The sequence below is a fragment of the Camellia sinensis genome, chromosome 10 (genome assembly GCF_055761805.1).
Source record: "Camellia sinensis isolate YWXY chromosome 10, ASM5576180v1, whole genome shotgun sequence".
NCBI classification, from domain to species: Eukaryota; Viridiplantae; Streptophyta; class Magnoliopsida; order Ericales; family Theaceae; genus Camellia; species Camellia sinensis.
In genome coordinates, this window is record NC_138970.1 from 82,531,671 (window position 1) to 82,558,017 (window position 26,347).

The window sequence follows — 26,347 nt, forward strand, 5'->3', positions numbered from 1 at the left end:
AATGTCAATTTCAGTTATTTATACAAAATAACAATTTGATCCAATTAGAGTAAAATTTCTTTTTTCCAAATATCAACCCAAGTACCAAAACCAACTATTTTGACATAATATAACTTCTCATTTAAACTCCATATCCATTTATTTCACATTCATCAAAAACCCCTCTTTTTATTTCACACCCAAACCCTAGGTTTATTCAAACTACTCTCAAATCCCACCATTGTTACACAATCATCAAATAGCTAAGTTAAAAATCATATGAAAGTGTAGAAAATTCCTACCTCAAGCTTAGAAGACCAATGCGACAAAGGAGAAACTTCAAAGACGTCAAAACCAACTTCTACTCGGATCAAAACGGAGCTCTTAAGGTGTTCTACATTTTTCTCAAAGACACTAGGGTGAAGATCTCAATGGATCTAGGTGAAATAATAGAGAGAAGATGAGTTTTAGAGAGAGAAACTCAAGATCTAGGCTTTTGGAAAGTTTTAGAGAGGGAAAAGAATAAAAAAGTCAGAAAAAAAAGTCATCCTCACAGACTATTATATACGTAGTCCGCTCAAGCGTGAAAAGTGACACTCGAGCGTCAGACACAATGTTCCGCTCGAGCGCAAGAAGTGACGCTCGAGCGTGAAATACACACTTTCAGAAGTTTTGCAGACGAAGGACATTGCTCTAGTACAAGATTGGACGCTCGAGCGTAGAATGCACTCCTCCAGTAGTTGCGGGTCTACAAAAGTACTGAGAGTTTGCAAAGCCCGCTCGAGCGTAAGACTGGCCACTCGAGCGCAAAAGCAAAAATCTAGGCAACATAGGTTTGAAAAATCAAGCAACCAACCTGTTCCAAACATACAACTCCAATCCAAATGACCAATTCAAGCAACATAAAGGGGAAAAAGAGATGGACAACAACATTGAACCATTAAACTCGAGTCCAGAACATAATAAGATGTCGGGTCAAAACCGGAGTCGCTATAGGAGCAGTAAAAAAATAATTGATAATTTTATTTTTATAATCATACAAGTTATTTTTTTATATTTGCTGTAAGTTTTCGTATGGGTCAAAATTGAAAAAAAAAAAATCTTATGTGATGCAGTTATTGTATGGTTGCTCCAGTTATTTGTAAGTTTCTGTTTTTTAATAGATTATTGAGAAAAGGAAAGCTACACATTAGGGAAATTCTATTTACACATACCTACTTATCTCAGTACATATCATTTCTCAGTGCACACACTTATTAATTTAGTTACTGTTTTTTTTTTTTCATTCCACACACTTAATGTTCCAATTATACCCTCACTCATATCATTGTATACACACCACCTAAACCTTCCTTCCACACACCTTTACCTATTTCAGTTAAAAGCCCCGTTCCAGACACCTAATGTATCAAAATGACCCATTGACAATCCCATGAAGAAACAATGAAGACCCATTGACAACTCCATTGAAATCTCTATTGAAGACCCTACATTTTGACAACTCCATTGAAGACCCTCTATTGCATTGTTGAAGGTGAGTATCTCCCATCAATTTCAAAAACTTTTGTGTTATCTATTTACAATCCATTATGTTTGCACTTCATTTAATTTTGTGCATTCGGCACTGGTTTACCGAATAAAAAGTAATAGTTCGGTTGTTAATTTCCAAAATATTCACATATTTTCGGAACTTGATTTTCCGAATTTCATTGTTTAATTCGAAAGTTGAGTTTCGAATTTTGTATAATTTTTCGATTCTGTAGCACTGAAAGGCAGGAAAACAATTTCTTCCGGAGAATTACAAAACTCTTGTGTTAATTGTGAACAAATCTTGAATTTACCTCCAACGAGAAAACAATTATTGAGAAAATATTCATTTCTGAGTCTATTCATTTCTGTAGTACTGAAAGGCTGCTTCATCTCGTATCATGGCTTAAGAAGGTGTTATTCTTTATTATGTGAAAATATTTATTTCTGAGTCTATTATTGAACTTTTGTTTATGCACTCAGAATTGAGTTATGTTGATATTTTCTGAAAATTAATTTGAATTCTGAAGTCAATTGTACTATTTTCTTGCATCGCAATTTGTAATATAACTTTTTATTACATTAAGATTAAGCATGTTCCATCAGAGAGGAATTTGCTAGCAGAGGTTGATAGCCGATGCATCAAGAAACTCTTTCAGGGTTTTTTTTTTTTTTTAACTAAAAAGATGTATATTGAGAATTATTTTTTTATTATTATTATTTTTTTTTTTAAAGATGTATATAGAGAAAATTTGAATATAATATTAAAGGTGTGTTTTAATATCATCATGATCATTTTACTTTAGAATATAATTATAATTATTTTAATATTTTCATTATTAAGGGTGCATTGAGATAAGTAAAGGGTGTGAAAATAGAATTTTCCTGCACATTAGTTTTGTCTGTTAAGACCCCCTAAATCGGACGGCTATAATTAAGCTAAGAGCAATGCTAGGTATCATGAAAAAACTTTCATGAAAATGATCATGAAAGATTTATGACCTTTGGATTACACTTAAAATAAAACACCACACACTAATCAAGGTAATCCAAGGATCATAAATTTTTCATGATCAATTTCATGAAAGTTTTTTCATGATCCCTATCTTTTCTCTTAAGGTAACCCCCATACGAGCAGGTGGTGGTTGCACCTTCACTATTCTCAAACCACTCTCTTCTATTAATATCTCTCTCTCTCTGTTAATCTATCTTCTGTGCTCTCTATCTTTCTCTCTCTCTCCAAGAAGATCCAAACTAAGCTCCTATGGCCACAATCAAGTCCATCAAGGCACGACAGATCTTCGACAGCCGCGGCAATCCCACAGTCGAGGTTCAATTTCCAACTCTTAACTCTTTTTTTCTGAACTCGATTTCTGTTAGATAGGTTTCAATGAAGATCACGAGGACGAGTCGTGTTCATCTTCCATGGGGTATATATTAGGATTCTTTTCTTTTTTTTTTGTAATTTCGTATAATCAAATCTATGGTTTGTCATCGTTGCAGAGAGTTTTTGCTCTTTTGTTGGGTTGGGGTTCACCAGAAAAGCTCAATGGTTGTGTGTGTTTGTATGTGTGAATGTGATATATTGATTGGGTATGTGGATTTGTGTTGCATGAAGGTTGATCTGCATTTATCAAATGATGCTTATGTTAGAGCTGCTGTCCCAAGTGGGGCATCCACCGGTAAGATATTTGTTGCTTTTGCATTCCAAATCTGTATATACGCCGTATCCATTTCATATTTGATTATGCTTGCTTTACAGATATAACCTCTCACTTTTTTTTTCATTGTTTGCAAATTAAGTAAGGCTGAAATCGGTCCGGTTCAGTTCGGTTTGCATGATTTTTAATAAGAACCGGTAAAATTGGTTTTCTACACCTATTACACAGAACAGAACAGACCGACCAAAACAGGTAAACCTGACCGGATCGGACGGGTAAGTTCGGTTTGGTTTACCGGTTTGGACATTTGTTCAAAAAAAATAATAATTGTTCTCATTTATTAAAAAAAATCTAGATCAAGCTAATCAAAATATAAGACATGTTTCTACCCAACAAACACCAATATAATTGCACCAAGATTAATTATCAAATACCAAATTCAGAAATAGTAGGAGGTAATGATTGCATATTATTTGAATGTTACGTGATTTAGTTCGGTCCGGCGTGAAATCTCCAAAACCAAACACTAAACTGATTTCCAAGGAAAAAAATCCCAACACAAACCGACTGTTTGGCTGTGCAGAAAACAGACCGAAAATCGATCGGTCTATTCAGTTCGCGCGGTTTTTCCTTCACCCCTAAAATTAAGTTTTGTGAGATATTAGGCTATTTGAAATCTATCCATTTTCTCATTTGGTTATTTGAAATCTATCCATTTTCTCATTTGGTTATTGTTTATTTGGCTCGTTGAAATGAGATGGAATGAAATGGAATAGTCATTACTAGGCTCTCCCATGAAATTATCATTCATGTGCAATGATGAACGATAATTTTATTTGTAATGTATTTTCATTTTTTTTGTTTTTTTGTAGTCAACCAAACATGGAAATTGACAATTTGATGGAATGATTATTTCATTCTACTTCATTTTAGTGAACCAAATGCTCCTTAAATGATGTCATCAATTTGGATATGTGGGTTGACCCCACTTGCAGCTTTCCAAATAAAATTTTCATATTTTTTCTTTTGTAGTCAACCGAACATGAGAATTGATATTTTGATGAAATGATTATTTCATTCCACTTCATTTTAGTGAACCAAATGCTCCTTAAATGATGTCATCAATTTGGGTACATGGGTTGGCCCCAGTTGCAGCTTTCAAAATAAATGCTAGATGGAAAATCTAGTTGAATCGGGCAACAAGAAATTTTTGAATTACTCAAATAAGATTATTAAAAAACTACTTAAAATTTATTACTTATTTTATAATTTTGTGGATACAAAGATATTGAATAGGTGTAGAATTAAAAATTTGAAAACAAATCCCACCAAGCTAGTTAAAATAATTTGATTAATTTTCATTGTGCTTTTAAAACAGATTCGATCCTCCAATAAGCTTTTTACCGTGGCCCAAATGAGAATCTTTTTTTAAAGCTCAAACTTAAATATATATTTCTCAAGTGGTCAAATTTTAAATTTCAAATTTAGAGTTAATTTTCTATTGGTCTAATTAAAAATAGGTCTTGTTAGTATGTTCTGTACATTCTTTGATACATGTACTTTCATGCAAAATGTAGGGAAAATTACACTTTGTACTCATGTATTTTGCATCAAATCTCACTTTGATCCCTACATATGAAATCATGACAGTTGACCCCATGTACTTTTAGTTAAATGTCAATGTTCCTCTTCTGTTACTCTATATCCGTTTCATATTTGATTATGCTTGCTTTACAGATATAACCTCTTTTTTTATTTTATTGTGTGAAATCAGTCTGGTTCTGTCCGATTTTGCATGATTTTTGGTAATAACAGGTAAAATTGGTTTTCTACACCTACTACACAGAGCAGACTAACCAAAACAGGTAAACCAAACCGGACTGGATGGGTAAGTTCGGTTTGGTTTACCGGTTAGGGCATTTGTTCAAAAAAAATAATCACTTTGCTTGGTTACACACACTACAAGAATTTTCACTTTTGGCGACTAAATTTTTAGTCACCAAAAGTCATTTTTAGTCGCCTATAGTCTTTAGCGACTAAATTTTTTGGTCGGAAAATTAGTAGCCGAAGAGTAGTCGGCAAAGCTAATTGGCGACTAGACTTCATTTAGTCGCCAAATGTATTCATTTGCTGACTAAATATTTAGTCGTCAATAGGTTGGAAAATTAATTAAATAATACATTTTCACCGACCAATTTTTTTGTCGCCAAAAGCTAATAATTTAGTTACGGAAAAAATTTTAGCTACTAAATTTTTTAGTCGCCTAAAGAAAATATTAGTCTTTGGCTACTAAAATTTTAGTCGCCTAAAGTCAATCTTTTTTGGCTACTAAAAATTTAGTCGCCTAAACTTCCACATTTTTGGCTACTAAAGATTTAGTCGCCTAAACTCCCACATTTTTTGCTATTAAATTTTTAGTCGGCAAAAGTATTTTTTATTCTTCAGCTTTTGTTTTTAGCTACGAAAGATTTTAGTCGCCAAATGTTTGATTTTCCTTTGGCTACAAAACTTTCAGTAGTCAAAGGTTTGATTTTCTTTTGGGTACAAAACGTTTAGTAGCCAAATGGTTGTTTTTCTTTTGGCTATAAAAAATTTCGTAACCAAATGTTTGATTTTCTTTTGGCTACAAAACTTTTAATAGCCAAAGGTTCGTTTTTTTCCCCTCCCCCCCCCCCCTTTTTTGGCTACAAAACGTTTAGTCGGCAAAAACATGATATTATGTTTTATTGCAATTATTATAATGTGTCCATAACCTATCTGTATTCCGTGCAACCTGTAATACGTATATAAATAAAATGATACATAAACTATCAATCATTCCACAATCTACATCAGTATACAAAAAATAAATTACTTTAACTGTCCAAGTACATACAAACCAACTATTGTCCAAACTAAAATAATAATTCCATACAAAATATAGAATCATACAAAAAGTAAAGCCCTCCATATACAAAAATTACATTTACTATACCATGTGAAATGACCATTTGGCATGGTACAAATTCTCATCGTAATTTGTACCACGACAAAAGGTGATGTATGTACCAAGCCAAAAGTACATCTATGTACCACAACAAAAAATCATATATCTGTACGGCGACAAAAGGTGATCTATCTACCATGCCAGTAATTATCTATTGGCTGCCAAAAGTTTTCTGTATCAGTAATAGTTAACTGCACAAAAGCCGGAGACGACAAAAGTATTATATTACTTCTATACAAAAGTACAATTTCTTCTCCACACACCAAAATACCTCTGGAAGTCCATGCATCAAAGTCATCTACAAAAAACCAAAAAAAAAACATTAGAATTGGATCCAAAAATGCCCGACTTCATGAATGAATTTGCCAACAAGTGACAAATAAAAATAAGTGAGAAGCAACCTTCCATGATGAATCAATTACCAGTCATTCTACAGTCTTTCTAAAGTCTTTTGTTTTAAGGGAGTATGATTTAAATGCAGAACAATCATTACTAAATCTTTCATTAGTAACATAAACCTAATGTAACAATCTTCGATTTGTATGCAACATATATCCAAATTCTACGGCTAAACCAATATCAAAGCCCGATGTGAATAGAAAGTATTCTTTTTACCAACTTCCTCATTATTTGTTTGCAAAAGGCACTTGAATCATTAGATTGGAAATAAAACCATCGCTGCTTATTAATGTATGTCAGTGTCATTTCAGAAAGGATATTAGAACATGTGATAAAAATAATAACAAAAATAAATTTCAATCATAAAAGGAAATATGTAGAAATGTATGTTGAGACACCTATAAATGGTTCATCAAAGAAAGAATACTTGATATCTCATGACACACATGGCCTCAGAAACACCATGAGAATGTTTCATACTTGTATGAAAGCTTAAATATAATATAACACACGTATGTACGTTCAAAAAATTAGCAAGTTTATAACAAGGCGTAAACTGAGTTTATATTGGTTTCTGAATATTTTTCCCATAATCTTCCATTACTATACATCTACAATACATTTTGTCAGTTGTCACAAATCCTATTTGTAATGGGGAAGCTGCCCGTGAGAGTCAGACAGAGGTTCGGGGGCTGTTTTGAAGTTTCGCCCCCGAAACGCCCTTTTTCGACTAAGTTTTCGGCGTATTCGGCTCTAAATCCCAACCTACGGGTCCAAATAACATTCCGTTAGTTGTTACAAGTCATATTTGGCATGGGGAAGCTGTTCGTGTCAGCCACACGGCGGTTCAAGGGCTGTTTTCAATTTTCGTCCCCGAAACACTGTTTTTCGATTAAGTTTTGGGCATATTCATCTCTAAATCCCAACCTACGGGTCCGAATGACATTCCGTTAGTTGTTACAAGTCCTATTTGGCATGGGAAAGGTGTTCGTGTCGGCTACAAGGTGGTTCGGGGGCTGTTTTCAATTTTCACCCCTGAAACGCCCTTTTTTGACTAAGTTTTGGGCGTATTTAGCTCTAAATCCCAACTTACGGGTCCGAATAACATTCCGTCAATTGTCACAAGTCATATTTGGCATGGGGAAGTTGTTCGTGTCGGCCACATGGTGGTTCAGGGGCTGTTTTGAAGCTTCGCCCCCGAAACGCCCTTTTTCGACTAAGTTTTGGGCGTATTCGTCTCTAAATCCTAACTTATGGGTCCGAATAACATTCCTTCAGTTGTCACACATCCTATTTGGCATGGAAAAGCTATTCATGTCAGCCACACGGCAGTTCGGGGGCTGTTTTGAAGTTTCGTCCCCAAAACGCCCCTTTTTCGACTAAGTTTTGGGCGTATTCGTCTCTAAATCCCAACCTACAAGTCCGAATAACATTCTGTCGGTTGTCACAAGTCCTATTTGGCATGGGAAAGGTGTTTGTGTCGGCCACACGGATGTTCGGGGGCCGTTTTCAATTTTTGCCTCCGAAACGCCCTTTTTCGACTAAGTTTTGGGCGTATTCGGCTCTAAATCCCAACCTACGGGTCCGAATAACATTCTGTCAGTTCTCACAAGTCATATTTGGCATGGGGAAGCTGTTCGTGTCGGCCACACGGCGGTTCAGGGGCTGTTTTGAAGTTTTGCCCCCGAAACGCCCTTTTTCGACTAAGTTTTGGGCGTATTCGTCTCTAAATCCCAACCTATGGGTCTGTAACAGCGCCCGCGGGCCTCATGCTACAGTTCGGACTCGATTTGTGTCACGGTTCTTAATCTGAACCAAAGAGTCCAAATCTGGCAAATCGTTTTGAGAAACAGATTTTTGAAAAAGTAGTGCCAAACATGGACTGCTTTGCCAGATACAGAGTCGCCACCTAAATATTTTTTATGGGAGAATTTAGGAAACCCTGACTCGGTGCCGAAGGCCACATGTCTGTCATCACCGGAGTTGTCTCGGCTCGGGAGCTTGGGTACGATCGGGGAAGGTCAGCTATGAGTACTCCCTTTCGCCCGGTCCGAAGACCGGCCTCTACTAACCGTGATATCCGTTTTTGAAAACTTTATGTGTTCCTATTCCAATTATTAGCCTAGAATTACTATGTTATGCGCGCAGCAAACAAGTATAGACTAGATTGCCTAATTTGGAAATAAACATTGCATATCCGTTCGGTTTGAAAATGCTTTGGAATTTGCTACTCGCAAGTAGGCTAAAATACGGATTTCAACGAGTTTTTCCAACTCAAACAACCCAACCTTCGCCCACAGGCATTCAAAACAGTTTAACACATAAGCATCTAGCCACATGTTAAGCATGCTGACATGGTAACATTCACACTCATGCGATATGCTAAAGCGGAAATACTTACATAGTACTCCGTGCCAAAACAAAGAACTTGTTAGCAAACATGCATGATCCAAGTCCATGTGAAGTGCCTAATGCATCGCATACAAAATGTCGCTAAGATAGGCTCGGCTAATCCTAGACATGTCATGTGAAAATGCACAATTATCACATATTCAGTTTTTTTGAATTGAAGTACTGATGCAGTTAGCGTGATGTGCCGAGCCTAACGCATGCAGTACAAATGTATGGATGCACACATGCATAGCATAAGGTATGCTAAATTAAACGTGCCCTAATACTAACCATCATAAGCGGGTAAGTAAAAGGGAAGAAAGAAGTGGGGGTTGGAAGACATGCACACACACACCCACACTTATTACAAGTTTGCCCTCGCTCGGAGGGACCAAATAAATATTACAAATTAATTAACTACGCAAGCTAATTAAATATTACAAATTAATTAATTAACAAATTAACTAATTTAGGAAAACAGTAAAACGTCTCGAGAAGCGCGCCGCCATGCGCAAGCTGCCTCTGTTTTCCTCTCTTTCCTCCTCTGGAGGTTGTCAAAACCTCAGGACTACATCCTTGGACAGAGGGGATCATCACCGGCTAGATGAAATTTCCACCGGCAGTGTTGTATGGCCATCGGCACAAAGTTGAAGCTGTCGGCAGAGAAAATAGTGCCGGTCGGCACATTACACTGCCGGTCGGCAGAGTATTCCTGCAGAACCTGCAACTCACAGCAACAGAGGGCAAAACAAGGCATGGCAGCATATTTCAAGGCATGTATGCACCAACCATGTCTCTTATCATTGTAATGACTCAAAGGAACATGTGCCTCGGTTCTCGGACCACCAATCACGCATTTCCATGCATGATGGCCCAAGGAACCAAGCATGCAACTTTGGTTTCAAATGTATGCAAACCAATCAAACAAATTAGTCCCTATTCCTATCACCAATTCAAGGAACAAGGCATGCATGCAAAATGCAATGCAACCTAGGCATACAAGCTAGGAATGCAACATGACATGGCAAGGCACTTATGCAATCATGTAAGCATGCATATGGCAATGCAAATGGATGGCAAGATGGGCTTATACATGAATTAGGCAGCTCTAATAAGGCCTAAAACAGTGGCCATTGTGCTAAAAGGGTGAGAGCTAAATGGCATGCACACACACATGCACACAAGGACCAACACTTAAGCACAAAACAAGCAACATTCAAGCACACTTGAAAGGAGGAATCATGGACTAATTAGCATGCAACATGAGCCCTAAAATTATGTTATAAAATGATGCCAAATCAAGTTATAAATCAAGCCAAAACATGCAAAGAGTAGTCCAAGTGTTCAAGGCAAATCAATAATGCATTGAACTACACTCATCATGACCAAACATGGCATGCATTAAACAACTAAAAAACAGATTTTTAGCATGTTAAAACAAGGCCAAAGGACTCCTTAGATGGCATCTAAGTGGCCCAAATACAAAGGCATACACCATGGCCAAAACATGGAGCATTGCAACACATGCTTTCAAAGCATTAAAGAGACATGCAAGGCAATCCAACAAGCATGGAAATGGGACTGAAATAGCATGTAGGATGATTCCAAATCACCAAAACAATGCAAAGATGGCATGCTACACATGCACATACTCAAGGCCAACAAGCCCAAATATAAAGGAGCTATATAATGCATGCAAAGGTCGACCCAAACGATTATGGACAGAGCTAAAACATGGCAAAATAAGCACATAAACTTCACAAATGCAAGCCTAAAACATGCTCTAACAAAGGCTAACAACCTAGAACATGTTAAAGCACAAATAAGGCATTACATGGCAACTATGCTAAACATGCATGGAGTTCCAAAACCAACTTGAAATCATGTTATATCATGGATATATAAGCATGAAAAACAAACCAATTATGCTCAACACACACTCAAGCATAGGCTTCCTTAAGAGGCCAAAATAGGTCCTTTTCAAGGACAACAAGGAGAGGGGGTGGCCCTCTCCTTCTTGGGACTTCAAAGCATCATCTTCACCACTGAAATCCCTCAAGATTTCAGTGGTGAAGAGACCTCAACACCAAAATCCCGGAGCTAACACAAAATGGCTCAAAATGAGGCCTTTTGAGGCCTAAGGGTGGTCAACACCCCTCAAACAACAAAACACTCTTAATAAACAATAAAGAGGGCTTAAAAATAGAACTTTTTTATGTTATACAATAATCACAAAAACAGCTCTAAGACTAGTAGAAAATCAATGCAAAAAAGGGGGAAAAAAGGACTAGATTCTCACCCTTGATGCCTTCTTCAACAAAGATGCTCCAATGGCCTCCTTTGGCTTGAATCCAACACCAAAATTTCAAAACACACTCTTTAGAACCTCAGCTCCAAGAGGAAGGTGAAACACTAGGTGTTTGTGTGCAATAGTAAGGCACAAAACACCTAGTGAACAAAATGGGAGGAAAAGAGAGAGAGGTGAGTGTATCTAACCCTAACCCTAGGAAAAACCAGAGCTCTCCTCTGTCTTCTCCCCTCAAAAATGTCTAAAGCCTCTCTCCTTGACTTAGAGAGAGTTCCTCTCTATATGCCTCTTGTAAAGCTTACAAGACAAGCTTTGCAAGAGGGAGATCCCTCCATACACGTGTATGGAGGGGAGCAAAAGCAATACAGCTGTCTAAAAATATCTGCAAAAGCAGATGAACAGCAATCGGCCGGCAAAAAATGCCATCTTGGCCAAACAAAGTGCCGACCGGCACAAAATAGTGCTGACCGGCAACAAAGAGTGCCGGCCGGCAAACTATATTGCCGGTGGCAGCAAAAACCAGCCGGTGGCATCTAGCCACTGCCGGTGATGGGTGGGGATGGTCTACAAGCCCCACCTTGCCCTTCCAAGGCAGGATGCAAGTGTTTGGTGCAAAACCAGACACTAAACGGTCGAGTTCGGGGATCCTGAGGCAAGGCGCGCGAGCCGAGGCCTCCGGGAACTCCAAACGAACACAAACAAGGATAATCACCGAGTGTTCAAACAGTGACGTCCAAGTCTTGAGGACGGTCAAAAATGGGGTGTCTACAGGGTCCGAATAACATTCTGTCAGTTGTCACACGTCCTATTTGGCATGGGGAAGCTGTTCGTGTCGGCTACATGGCAATTCAAGGGTTGTTTTCAATTTTTGCCCCCGAAACGTCGTTTTTCGATTAAGTTTTGGGCGTATTCGTCTCTAAATCCCAACCTACGTGTTCGAATAACATTCCGTCAATTGTCACAAGTCCTATTTAGCATGGGGAAGGTGTTCGTGTCGGCCACACAGCGGTTCGGGGGTTGTTTTCAATTTTCGCCCCCGAAACTCCCTTTTTCGACTAAATTTTGGGCGTATTCGGCGCTAAATCCCAACCTACGAGTCCGAATAACATTCCATCTATTATCACAAGTCCTATTTGGCATGGGGAAGGTGTTCGTGTCGGCCACACGGCGGTTCGGGGGCTGTTTTGAATTTTCGCCCCCGAAACGCCCTTTTTCGACTAAGTTTTGGGCGTATTTGGCGCTAAATCCCAACCTACGGGTCCGAATAACATTCCGTCAGTTGTCACAAGTCATATTTGGCATGGGGAACCTGTTCGTGTCGGTCCAATGGCTAAAGCACTATAGGAAACTTTTATCATATCATATACTTCTGATTACCTAGCTTTAATGGAATTAGGACCAAATCTCAACAATTTTACAAACAAAATATCAACTTCAGTTATAGGACAAGACCCAAAATATCAACGTAAGAACTTTTTTGCTTCATAAAGGGTCCACAGAACTGTTTCATCACACTTTGGGAGAATGTCTTTGAAAACTTGCATAACCATATCGAAAGATTTGTTGCTCCATTTATTGTACACCTTAATATAAAGCATCTTAACAACGAAGGACAACACGGAAAACTTTTCACATTCCAAGTAGACTTTACGTTGAGCATCATCAAACAACCTAATGAACTTCACCAAATTTTCTCTATCCGAGCTATTAGGTTCTTCATCGATATGATCATCCATGAGGCCACTCATGTAAATCTCTTCCAACATAGTAGGCAACTCGCCCAAATTATCATCAATGTCAAAAATTGCAGGTCCATATCTTTCACCATCAATGTTTAACGCACTAGGATGATCATGACACAATGGAACATGTTCCCCGTGGTGCACCCAAGTTTCATAAGAACACACGATTCCTCTTGTAATCAAGTGCAGCCGTACAACTTGTGGACTATGTTTTGTGCCATTCAAGCAATCGACACACGGACAACGAATGTCATCGTGTGGGCCTAAATCCTTCGTAGCAAAGTCAATAAATGACTTAACACCTTGTTGGTACACTTTACTTTTCAACCTATCTTTTATCATCATCCAACTCTTGTCCATCTTGTGAACCCTACAAGTGAAGCAAACTTTAACGTAGAAACAGACAACAAATAAACAAAAATACTCAACAACGGAATGATATGATCGTCATATTTTGAATTTTTAATTACGATATATGACATTTATATATATTTAAGTTTTAGACGAATAAGTATATTTTTGGACAAATGACTATAAACATAATGTATTCCCTATGCGGAATCTGACAATGTGAGAATTAGCAAGTTGAAATGAATAGACTGATTACATTTACAGATTGTATTTATCATCTTTATTTCAATATTAGTGCCACCTCTTATTAATGGACCCCTCAGAATCAGAACTGAACCGGTTCTAAAGCGATCAAAAAAGACCATTCTATCTACATCATCAAAAAAGAAGCATTGCAAAAGAGACTTGAGCCATGTGGTACTATTAATCTTATTTATGTATAATTTTATTATTGTATTGGACTAATTAATCCTATGCTTATTTAATAATTTTATTATTGATTAGTATTATTTCATCAAAGGGTAATTCAAGGACTCCAAGCATTCAATCACTTCCAATTTCAAGTCAATAAACCCAATTTTTGTCCATGATGCTAAGTCAATTCCATTGACTATATAAACCGAACAATAATATCAATTTTAAGTCAATGAACTCAGAATTTTTGTCCATGATGGTAAGTCAATTACATGACTATATAAACCCAACAATAATATCAATGTTAAGTCAATGAACCCAATTTTTTGTCCATGATGCTAAGTCAATTCCATTGACTATATAAACCCAAGAATAATATAATAACATCCAACAATCCATCCTCAATAAATAACACATGACAATAAAAAATTGACAATATGGGCATTTTAAAAGAACATTTCATTATCCGTCACTCACAAAGAAATTTATAACCAAAACCATGAAACCTAAAAAATGAAAATTGGGTCTTAGAATGTCAATTTGTTCCATTCATACACTAGCTATTTTAGTGGACAAATGAAATCCTTCACAAGGAAAACATACTATAATCTTTTGCATGATGATCAAACTAAATCTTCATATTGATTATCATAGGGCTTGCTATCAACTGGAAAGGAAATAGTTGTCACACGCCTCTCGACTATCGCAAAACAAGATCTTCGTGAATTCAAAACTTAAGTGATTTTGATCGCTAAACTTCAACACTGTAAACCTTTTTGACAATCACCACCTCCATTGTAATTTGGCTAATAAATAACAGATTTAATTCACATCTAACCATCACAATGTCAATAGTTAAAAAGTCACAATAACAAGGATAAGCTTAATTTGGCATAGCCTTAGAGATGAGGATTATGAACACAACAATTCCTGTTAGTTGAGCAGCGTCTTAATCCAATCAAACAAGAAAAACAAGTCCTTAGATGATTCATCTTAGCAAGGCTCAATCATATACGATTTGATAGAAACATTTTATTAAGTAATGATCTCTAGAGTTTTATATATTCTCTCATTTATCAAATTAATGCAATCCATCCCCAATTTCAGAGCCTGCCACTTCTCTTTGTTGGTGTTTATTATTCATAGAAGATATTGTTTGCATATGGAGGCAAGGCGATAAAAAGTGTATATAAGCACAATGTATGTTGATCAAAGTTAGTATAACATGACATAGCCGTCATATGGAGAGTGAAAATGAGAACTCCTCCCATTGTAAAAATTAAAATCTAACATTAAAACATTTAATTAAAACTCTGATCTAAGAGGTTCGAATCAGTTTCTTCTTCATATTTGATAATGTTCACTGAACCATAATAGCTTGTCAATTGTTTATCCATGACCACCTATTTTACAAGAATTAGTCAAATTGATTATTGTAACAACCCTCATACTGTTTACCGATTAATGACTGATTGATTACCGATAACCATTGATTACCGTTAAATTGAATTGATTATGACTGATAATTGGACTGGTAAAAGTACTAAACTGACTGACTGAAATTGGAAACCGAATTGATTGAGTATATGCTAGTTAAATTGCATTCTATCTGTTTGACTGTATGAATATCTGTTCATGCTTACATGTTTAAACTGCTAATTGAAGGCCTTATCGGCGGCCGAATTAGAAATTGATTGATGTTTTATAATCCACATAATTAATGTGAATTTATGGTATACTTACCTGAAAACTGATTAGGTATGATTAAATTAGATTAAAACAAGCTAATTAAAGAGTTGGACTTAATTACCAAATTGCCACCTTTAGTGGCCCACTCAATATAACATATTTGAGTCTCATTTCATACACATTCATCAGCCATTTCCCTTGCCATTGCCGACTGGAGAGAGAGGGTAAGAGGAAAAGAGTAATTCAACTTGTTTCATGGTGAATTGGCTAGAATTGCTTGAAGAATTGAAGGTTGATTACTAATTTGAGCTCCTAAACTTTGAATACAAGACTAAGGTAGGAAACTCATCTTCTTATTGTTGCCATTAAGCTAGTTCTTGCATGATTCATGCTTCATTGTAGAACTAAGTCATGTTTTGGTTCATTGTTGTTAAATGAAGCTCAATTCTTGCATGCATGTGTTCTTGGTTGAATTTGGAGTTGAGTTCATGACAAAATGTTACATGCATGTTCACAACTATGTTTAAGTCCATGAGTTCATCTTGTTTTTGAAGGTTTGAGTTCTTTTGAAACAGCATTAAAGCTTTGAAAATGATTTAAGATCATGCATGTCATGTTTGAGGATTGTTCTTGGAAAATGGTTTGAAAATGGGTTTGAATGTGGTTTTAATTGACTCACCTTTGGGGCTTGAATTCATAAATTGAGCTTTGAAACTTGTTATACATTGAATTTAGTTATGTTTTCCAGAATTTGGGCCCAAGAGGTCGAGTTTGGAGTGGTAGAATGCTTGGTTTGAGCTTGGGAGGCAGATCTGGAAATTCCAGATTTGGCTTCCTCGCTCGAGCGCAGGATTACCCGCTCGAGCGAGCACCTTTGTCCAGGGCTCCGCTCGAGCGACCATCGAGCGACCATCGCGCGCAAAATCTCAGCATCCAGTATTTTTACTGTTTTGCAGACCGCTCGAGCGAAGGATTCCTCGCTCGAGCGAAGCCTTTGATTTTGGACTTACGCTCGAGCGGAGAAAGTCCCGCTCGAGCGAGGCTCCTAGTTTCAGCAAACTTTCCGAAATGTTTTCTAAGTGTATTTTTGCATCCTCATCCCATCCTAGGCATTCTTAGGCCTAGTTTAAGACATTTAGATGAGGATATCGTTGTAGAACACACCAAGGCAAATTAGGGATTAAGTTATGATATTTCCCAACTGTGTAGCTTAGTGTGTGTTCAACCTGTGAACTGTGTAGGGTTGGCAACTGGGGAGACACGCTCTAGCATACTGTAGCCCAGAACTCTGTGAGTAACAATTGTGTAAAGATATGTTCAACTGATATCTTTTGAATACTGAACTGAACTGTTTACTGAACTGGTATTACTGAATGAATGTATGTCCTTTATTTCTGAACTGTACTGTGGCATCCTTAATACCTACTGTTTACTGTTACTGTTACTGTTACAGAGATCTCTGTCGGTTCCCTCGTGGAACCACTACTGTTTACTGACTGATGGCCATCATTACTGTTCGGTCTTTTAAGACCTACTGTCACTGTTATGCTAATGGATGTACCACATATGACTGTTTACTGTACTGAACAACTGAAATACTGACTGAATTGAACTGTTTTCATTACTGTAAGGACATTCATTCTAAACCCCTTTACGCTTTATGTTATTCACTGGGCTTTAGCTCACTGCTCATATATATATGTAGGTGTACAGGCACCAGATCGGAGCTAGGAGCGTCAGGGTAACTCCAGTTTTGTCAAGCCAGCCTTTGTGCCTCACTGCGAGGTTCCGAGTTGCCATGCTATGGCTTGGGGGTGTTTTGTTTGTTTTCCCCCGCCTGTCTTCATACTGTCTAACTGTTCTGTATAGACTGAATGTTTACCGTACCGTTATCAAGGGTTTAGGTCCCGGTACTGTGTGACTGTAAATTCTGTATAGACTGTACTGTTTGTGTATGTATGAATGCATGAAAAATCTTTTTGGCATGCAGACCGTCGCAGCTCATTGGACATTGTTTAATTACTGTTTTGGCTTCCGCCAGGCCCTGTACTCTGTTTTACTGTATTACTGTTAAGCAGGCCTTCGGTAATCTCGGATTACTGGCCGGTTACGGTGCTAAACCCATAGGGCCGGGTTTGGGTCGTGACAATTATACCCAAAACCTTAGAAAAGTACAGCTCCAACACCATATTCTCTTTGCCTCATATATATATATATATATATATATATATCTTCCCCAATCTATCTGCTAGTTTACAAAATAAGATAGTCAAAGGCACAATGTATCAAATACCCAGAAATTGAAACCCTAAAACAAGTAAGGTTAATGGGTCAAAAGAAGTGAAGAGTTTGGAACAAGAATACAGGTATATTGGGCAGAGCAACAATCAAAGGAAACGAACACAAAGTGATAAAAGTTAAAAACCCACAGATATTCACCAAACATGTGCTATACTTCAATTACTTTGAGAGCATATTTGCATCAAGCAGGGCTTTTCTTTGAAAACCTATCATCAATAACTCTGCAATTTTTCAAATATATATAATAAAAAAAACAAAAACAAAAAATGTACATGCATATATATATATATATATATGAATACAGAACAAGTATAGATTGTGGGAGATAGACACATAGGCTCTAGGAGAGAGCTCGAGCGAAAGAGTGAGAGACAGATGCACAGACAGAGTGAGAAGCAGAGCGCGAAAGAGAGAGAGAGAGAGAGAGAACCTATGATGTGCGGCTACGACGGTGGTGCTTTGCGCCGGTGGCGATGGCGGTGGCCGTTGCAATGTCGCTCGTACAATAGGTTACAGTAAAGGGGGCTGATTTTTGTGAGATTTGGTGAGGTGTGTGCGCGATACACTATTGTGAAGTTGTGAGTGATACAAAACTGTCACCTAACAGAGCAACGCGCGCGCACCAATAAAAGAGGCGCGCGTTGAAATTTTAACCTTTTAGCGACTAATTTAATTTTTAGTCGGGAAAAGAATAAATAATTCCGACTATAATGTTTTGGTAGCAAAATAGCAGTCAATAACGACTAAAATACTGGTTGCTAAACGTCATCTTTGGCGACTAAATTATATTTTAGTCAGGAAAAAGCAGTATTACAGATTAAATTTATTTTTTTCAGCCTAAAATGTAAGAAAACGATGACTAACATCCTATTTAGTCGCAAAAAAATTGAATTTTGCCAACTAAATCAAAATTTAGTCACCAATTATAAATATTTATCGACTAAAATATTTTGTTTTAGTCGCCAAAATTAGTCAGCAAAGGTGCATTTTCTTGTAGTGACTTTTTCAAAAACACTTTTCAGAAAATTCTGCTTTATTGTTTTCTTGTTTTTTGTTTTTACTGAATTTTTTTAATATTTTAAGCAATTTTTTTTACTTTTTAGACATACCTAACATAAATATATCTAAAAAGTAAAAAAATTGTGAAAAAAAACCTTCTAAAAATTTACTAAATACCAAAAATACAAAAAATAATACAAGAATTTGTTGTAAAGTAATCTTGCTTCACCTATAATAATTTCCACCGGCCTAAGAGTAGGAGTATGACTGAAATTAAGATTTTCAAAGATGGTTGGCTGCTAGCATTCAATGCGTTCACACTGCTAGCCGTAGTTGCATTTAATACATTCACATTGCTAGCTGTAGTTGCATTTAATGCGTTCACATTGTTAGTTTTATCTATATATAGTTATACGTTTTGAAAATTCAGAGTGTGAGAGAAAGAAAATAAAAGAGTGCTCTGTTTGTTTTTTTTCTCTGAATTATTTTGAGTGAATTTAAATTTCAGTTTGGTTCAATGTTAATCCTTTCATTGTTAATCACCAACAGTGGTTTGCACCCCACTCCTACTAACAATGGTATCAGAGCCGAAGGTAGCTTGAATTTGCAGACATTATGCAAAATTTTCAAGAACAGAGCATCGTTTCAAAACTTGCCCAGAAATCAAAGTTGTTGAAATTCACTTTTGATCACACCAGTGTGTAGGTCTCATCAAGACGATCACACTGCAAAAACCAGCATTGAAAACCAAGTCTGGCGAAGGTAGCACGCTCTACACGGGCCATTTGACGCCGTTCTCACGCGCCGAAACGGTCACTACGCGCCGCACGTGTAAACCAGAGGAAGAAGACAATAGAGACAGAGTATAAAACGATCAACTTAAATAATATAACTTTAGACTTAAGACCAAACCAAGTTGTTTGGCAAAGTGGTTTAAGTCTCACTTCTAAAGTACACGGCAAAGGTTCAAAACTCGGCAACAACAACGCAAATTAATTCTTTTTGACAAACAATTAGAGCCACGAGCCAAGCCACACGCTAAGCCGAGCCGCAGCTGAGCCGCGCCGCCAAATTGCAAGTGAGTCGAGCCACGCTGTCAAGCTGCTGATGTCACGCTGACATCTGTTTTGAAAAATTATCTGGTGCTTCTCGGTGTCTCAGATTCAACCGATCTGAACCGTTCAATTATTTTTGTTAAATCTAAGCCGTTTGAAGTCCGTTTTTGGTGATCCAATAGTGCTTTCCAACTATTTGGAATATTTCAGACACATCTATATAGTCAGAATTTGTAAATTCCATCCTAAAAATTTATAGATTTTTAAAGACAACCAATGGCCAATACAAACAACTTCTTTCAACCTCAGTTTCCAAAACTCAGCAAGGAGAACTATAAAAATTGGAGTATTCAAATGCAAGTCCTACTGGCCTCATAAGATTTGTGGGAGTTAGTGGATCGAGGATATGACAAGCCAGCTACTCTTGAAGGTGAAGGAAATTCAAATGAAGCTCAGAAAACGGCATTAAAAGATTCAAAGAATAGAGATAAAAAGGCCTTGTATCTACTCTATCAAGGCATTGATGAGTCAAGCTTTGAGAAGATTTCAGCAACAGCAACCTCTAAAGAGGCATGGAGTATTCTTCGCAATTCACACCGTGGAATTGAGAAAACAATTAGAGTTCGACTCTAGGTGTTACGTGGCGAATTCGAGACGTTGCACATGAATGAGAATGAGTTAATTTCTGAGTACTTCAACAAAACATTGACCATTGTTAATTAGATGAGAAGATATGGAGAGAAGATAGAATCTCTTCAAGTGATAAAGAAGATTCTCCGATCACTCAGTCCCAAGTTCGAGTACGTGGTTGTAGCAATAGAAGAGTCCAAGGATCTCAATGCCATGACCACCGATGAGTTGATAGGCACACTTGAGATTCATAAACAAATGATCAACAAGAAGTCTCCCTCAAGTTCCCTAGAGCAAGCTCTTCAATCAAAGCTGTCTTTCAGAGATGACAAAAATGAGCAAGGGGGGACATCACAAAGAAGCCGAGGAAGAGGTCGTGGTTACAATAACCGAAGTTCTGGTTTCCGAGGAAGAGGCGGAAGAGGTCCAGGCATTACAGCAATGAATGTTGAAGTAGAGCAACAACAGAAGCCGAAGAGCAAGCAAATTTTACTGAGCAGGAAACAAACAAAGTTGAAGCTACAGTCCTGTTTGTCCACCATGGAGACACTGAAAACCAAAACAATGTTTGGTATCTAGATTTGGGAGCCAGTAATCACATGTGTGGTAAAAAAGAGTTGTTTGTTGAGCTTGACGAGACTGTACAAGCACAAGTCTCATTTGGTAATTCTTCAAAGACTCCAGTGAAAGGAAGAGGCAATATTCTGATCAAGCTCAAGAATGGAGATCATGGTTACATCTCCAATGTTTGTTATGTTCCTGCCTTGAAGAACAACATTTTGAGTATGGGACAACTCCTAGAGAAAGGATACGACATCAGCATGAAAGATTGTCATCTTACCATCAAAGATAATCATGGTAATTTGATCGCTCGGGTGAGAATGTCCAAGAATCGGATGTCTGCATTGAACATCCAACATGATGCTGCGAAGTGTGTAAGTGTCATCATCAAAGACAAAGACTGGCTATGGCATTTGAGGTTTGGACATCTCAACTTTGGAAGCTTAAAGTTGTTGTCAAGCAAGGATATGGTGAAAGGTCTCCCTCATATTGCTCATACTAATGAGGTTTGTGAAAACTGCATTCTTGGCAAGCATCACAGAACTAGCTTTGCCAAAGAAGTGAAGTGGAGAGCAACGCCGCTGGAGCTAGTGCACACTAATGTGTGTGGTCCATTGAAGCCAATGTCAAATGGACAGAATAGATATTTTCTCACCTTCATTGATGATTATAGCCGGAAGACATCGGTGTATTTTCTTAAAAGAAAGTCGGAGGTGTTCAGTATCTTCAAAGAATTCAAAGCTTTTGTAGATAAACAAAACGGCTACTACATCAAGACATTGCGATCAGATCAAGGTGGAGAATATACATCAGATGCTTTCGAGAATTATTGCAAAGAGCATGGAATCAAGCATCAAACAACACCATCCTATACGCCACAGTTGAATGGTGTTGCTAAAAGGAGGAATCGCACAATCTTAGATATGGCAAGGAGCATGTTGAAAGGAAAGGGACTACCCAAAGAATTTTGGGCTAAAGCCGTATCATATGCTGTGTATCTGTTGAACAGATGTCCAACCAGGAGCCTTCACTCTATGACTTCAGAAGAAGCTTGGAGTTCACATAAGCCAAGTGTCAACCATCTCAGAATATTTGGGTGTGTTGCGTACACCAAGATTCCAGAAGCAAGAAGAACCAAGCTCGATGATAAGGGAGAAAAATGTATCCTTATCGAATATGGAGACAGAACAATGGGATACAAGTTGTATAATCCCATTACCAGAAAGGTGATCATGAGTAAAGATGTGATATTTGAAAAAGAAAAAGCTTGGAACTGGAATCAAGATGAAGTTATTAAAGATGCAGAACTCATTCTTGAAGATGAAACATCAAAAGCTCCGGTTAAAATTACAAGAGAAGTTCAAGATAAGCCACAAACTCCTCCACATAGAATACCGGCACCTAGATCGCCAGTTTCTCACAGAAGTGCTGCATCATCATCATTATCAACGTCAACATCATCAGATGATAGTTTTTTCAAACAACCAAGACCAATGAGAAATTTGCAGGAGATATATGAAGCTACAGAAGAACCAGATCTGAATTTGTGCTGCCTACTTGCAGATAGTGATCCACTTACTTTCTCAGAAGCCATCCAAGAAGATAAACGGAAGAAAGCAATGGATGAAGAAATTCATGCCATTGAGAAAAATGATACATGGAAGCTTACCAATCTACCAGAGGGGCACAAACCCATTGGAGTGAAATGGGTATACAAGACAAAGAGGAATGCACAAGGCAAAGTGCAACGCTATAATGCAAGGTTAGTGACAAAAGGTTACAAGCAGAGAGCTGGAATTGATTATGGAGAGGTGTTTGCTCCAATTGCCCGATTGGAGACAATCAGGCTAATGATTTCTTTGGCTGCCCAGCACAAGTGGCAGATTTATCAACTTGATGTGAAATCTGCATTTCTTAATGGCTTCCTTGAAAAAGAAATCTATATTGAACAACCTTCGGGGTATATTCAGAATGGGCATAAGAACAAAGTGTACAAATTGAATAAAGCATTTTATGGATTGAAGCAAGCTCTGAGTGCATGGAATACTAGAATTGATCAGTATTGTCATGACAATGGTTTTGAAAAATGTCCATATGAGCACGCACTATATTTGAAGAAGGAAGCTAATGGAACCATGTTGCTTGCTTGTCTTTATGTTAATGATCTAATTTTCACCGGAAACAATCCAGCTATGTTCAAAGACTTTAAAAGAAGCATGGTCCAAGAATTTGAAATAACAGATATTGGATTGATGGCTCATTTTCTCGGCATTGAAGTGGCACAAAGAAAAGATGGAATTTTTATTTCCCAAAGTGGCTATGCCAAGGATTTTCTCAAGAGATATGGAATGGAAAATTGCAATCCAGTGAACACTCCTGTAGACAGTGGAGTGGAGCTCAAAAAAGGTACAAAGGCAAGTGATGTGGATCTAACTTATTTCAAGAGCCTAGTTGGAAGTCTTCGCTATCTTACTTGCACCAGGCCAGACATACTCTATGGAGTAGGACTGATTAGCAGATATATGGAAACACCGGATCAGTCACACCTTTATGCAGCAAAGAGGATTATTCACTACATCAAAGGTACAGTCAATGATGGTTTATTCTATAAACCAACTGATAATTTCAGTCTTGTTGGCTACTCAGATAGTGACTGGGGACGTGACTTGGATGAACGGAAAAGTACTACGGGATTTCTTTCTTTATGGGAGATACAACCTTCACATGGTCGTCCAAGAAGCAAGCCATTGTGACATTATCGACTTGCGAAGCTGAGTATGTTGCAGCCAACTCAGCTGTGTGCCATGCAATATAGTTACGGAACATGTTGAAGCATTGGGATTTCCATAAGAAAAATCCACTGAGATCTATGTTGATAATCGCTCAGCAATTGCATTGGCAAAGAACCCAGTTTATCATGAAAGAAGTAAGCATATTGACACCCGCTATCATTTCATTCGAGAGCATGTGAAAAATAAAGAGGTAGAATTATTTCCTTACAAATCTCAAGATCAACTTGCAGATATTTTCACGAAACCATTGAAAAATGATCTGTTCAACAGAATGAAGATAATGCTCGGGATGAAGCTGCATTGAGAATCAAGATTAAGGGGGGATGTTGTGAAGTAATATCGCTTCGCCTATAATAATTTCCACTGGCCTAAGAGTAGGAGTATGACTGAAATCAAGATTTTCAAAGATGGTTGACTGCTAGCATTCAATGCGTTTACACTGCTATTCGTAGTTGCATTTAATGCATTCACATTGCTAGCCGTAGTTTCATTTAATGCGTTCACATTGTTAGTTTTATCTATATATAGCTATGTGTTTTGAGAATTCAAAGTGCGGGAGAAAGAAAAATAAAAGAGTGCTCTGTTTGTTTGTTTTCTCAGAATTATTTTTAGTGAATTTAAATTTCAGTTTGGTTCAGTGTTAATCCTCTCATTGTGAATCACCGACTGTGGTTTGCACCCCACTCCCACCAACAAAATTCAGTACATTTTTTTGTATTATTATGTATTTATTAATTTTTTAAAATATTTTTTCACAAATTTTTTACTTTTTAGATACATCTAAATAAGGTATATCTAAAAAAGTAAAAAAAAAATTAAAATTTAAAAAATATTCACTAAAAACAAAAAAAACACGAAAATCAAAAAATTCAGTTTTCAAAAAATTTAATCCAAAAAACTCAAACCAAACACACTAAATAATTGTTTTTATTTATTAAAAAAAATCTAGATCAATCTAATTAAAATATAAGACATGTTTCTACCCAACAAACACCAATATAATTGCACCAAGACTAATTCATCAAATACCAAATTCAAAAATAGTAAGAGGCAATGCTTGTATATTATTTGAATGTTACGTGATTTAGTTTGGTCCGCGCGAAATCTCCAAAACCAAACACCCAACTGATTTTGAAAAAAAAAATCTCAACACAAATTGACTGTTTGGCTGTGCAGAAAATAGACCAAAAACCGGTCGATCTGTTCAGTCCGCGCGGTTTTTCCTTCACCCCTAAAATTAAGTTTTGTGAGATATTAGGCTATTTGAAATCTATCCATTTTCTCATTTGGTTATGGTCTATTTGACTCATTGGATCATTGGAATGTGATGGAATGAAATAGAATGGTCATTCTTAGGCTCTCCCATGGAATGATCATTCATGTGCAATGGTGAACGATAATTTTATTTGCAATGTATTTTTCATATTTGTTTTGTAGTCAACCGACCATGGGAATTGGCATTTTAATTGAATGATTATTTCATTCCACTTCATTTTAGTGAACCAAACGCTCCTTAAATGGTGTCATCAATTTGGGTACATGGGTCGGCCCCACTTGCAGCTTTCAAAATAAACTTTTCATTTTATTTTATTTTTAAGTCAACCAAATATGAGAATTGACATTTTGATAAAATAATTATTTCATTTCACTTCATTTTAGTGAATCAAACGCTCCTTAAATGGTGTCATCAATTTGGGTACATGGGTCGGCTCCACTTGCAGCTTTCAAAATAAATAACAGATGGAAAATGTAGTCAAATCGAGCAGCAAGAAATTTTTGAATTGCTCAAATAAGATTATTAAAAAATTATTGCTCAAATAAGATTATTAAAAAATTACTTAAAATTTATTACTTATTTTATAATTTTGTGGATAAATAAATTAATATTGTGTGCAATTATTAAGATATTGAACAGGTGTAGCATTAAAAATTTGAAACAAATCCCACCAAGCTAGTTAAAATTATTTGATTAATTTCCATTGTGCTTTTAAAACAAATTCGATCCTCCAACAAACTTTTATTGCGGCCCAAATGAGATTTTTTTTTTTTTTTTTTAAGATCAAACTTAAATATAAATATATATTTCTGAAGTGGTCAAATTCCAAATTCCAAATTTGGAGTTAATGTTCTATTGGTCTAATTAAAAATAGGTCTGCTTAATCTGTTCCGTGCATTCTTTGTTACATGCATTTTCATGCAAAATGTAGGGTAAATTACACTTTGCACTTTGCAACTTGTACCAAATCTCACTTTGATCTCTATACATAAAATCATAATAGTCAACTCCATGCACTTCTGGTTAAGTGTCAATGTTCCTCTTTTGTTACTCTATCGTATAAATTTTAAAAAAATTCAGTCATGTAACTATAAAATGAGGGCAAGAGAGAAAAACATTTCCCACCAATATGCATTTTGTCCCATGTGACAAGCATTTAAGAGTTATATAATACATCATATGCTCATATGCTGACAATAGAGATGAAGATGCAAGAAAACAGAGTTTTTGAAATCAGAAAAGGCATCAGAGAAATCAAAGAGAAAAGAGACGGGATAAAAGAAAGA

At 36.9% G+C, this 26,347-nt stretch overlaps 1 protein-coding gene across 1 annotated transcript in view; it reads left to right on the forward strand.

Moving 5' to 3' along the window:
* The first annotated feature begins 2,626 nt into the window (after positions 1-2,626).
* Positions 2,627-26,347, forward strand: part of LOC114281324 (enolase) — a 36,978-nt gene continuing 13,257 nt past the window's right edge. Inside the window, exons 1-2 of the mRNA XM_082891743.1 lie at positions 2,627-2,836; positions 3,125-3,188. Of these exons, the coding sequence (XP_082747869.1) occupies positions 2,771-2,836; positions 3,125-3,188 (130 nt within the window). The 5' untranslated portion in view covers positions 2,627-2,770. The remainder of the gene's footprint in view (positions 2,837-3,124; positions 3,189-26,347) is intronic.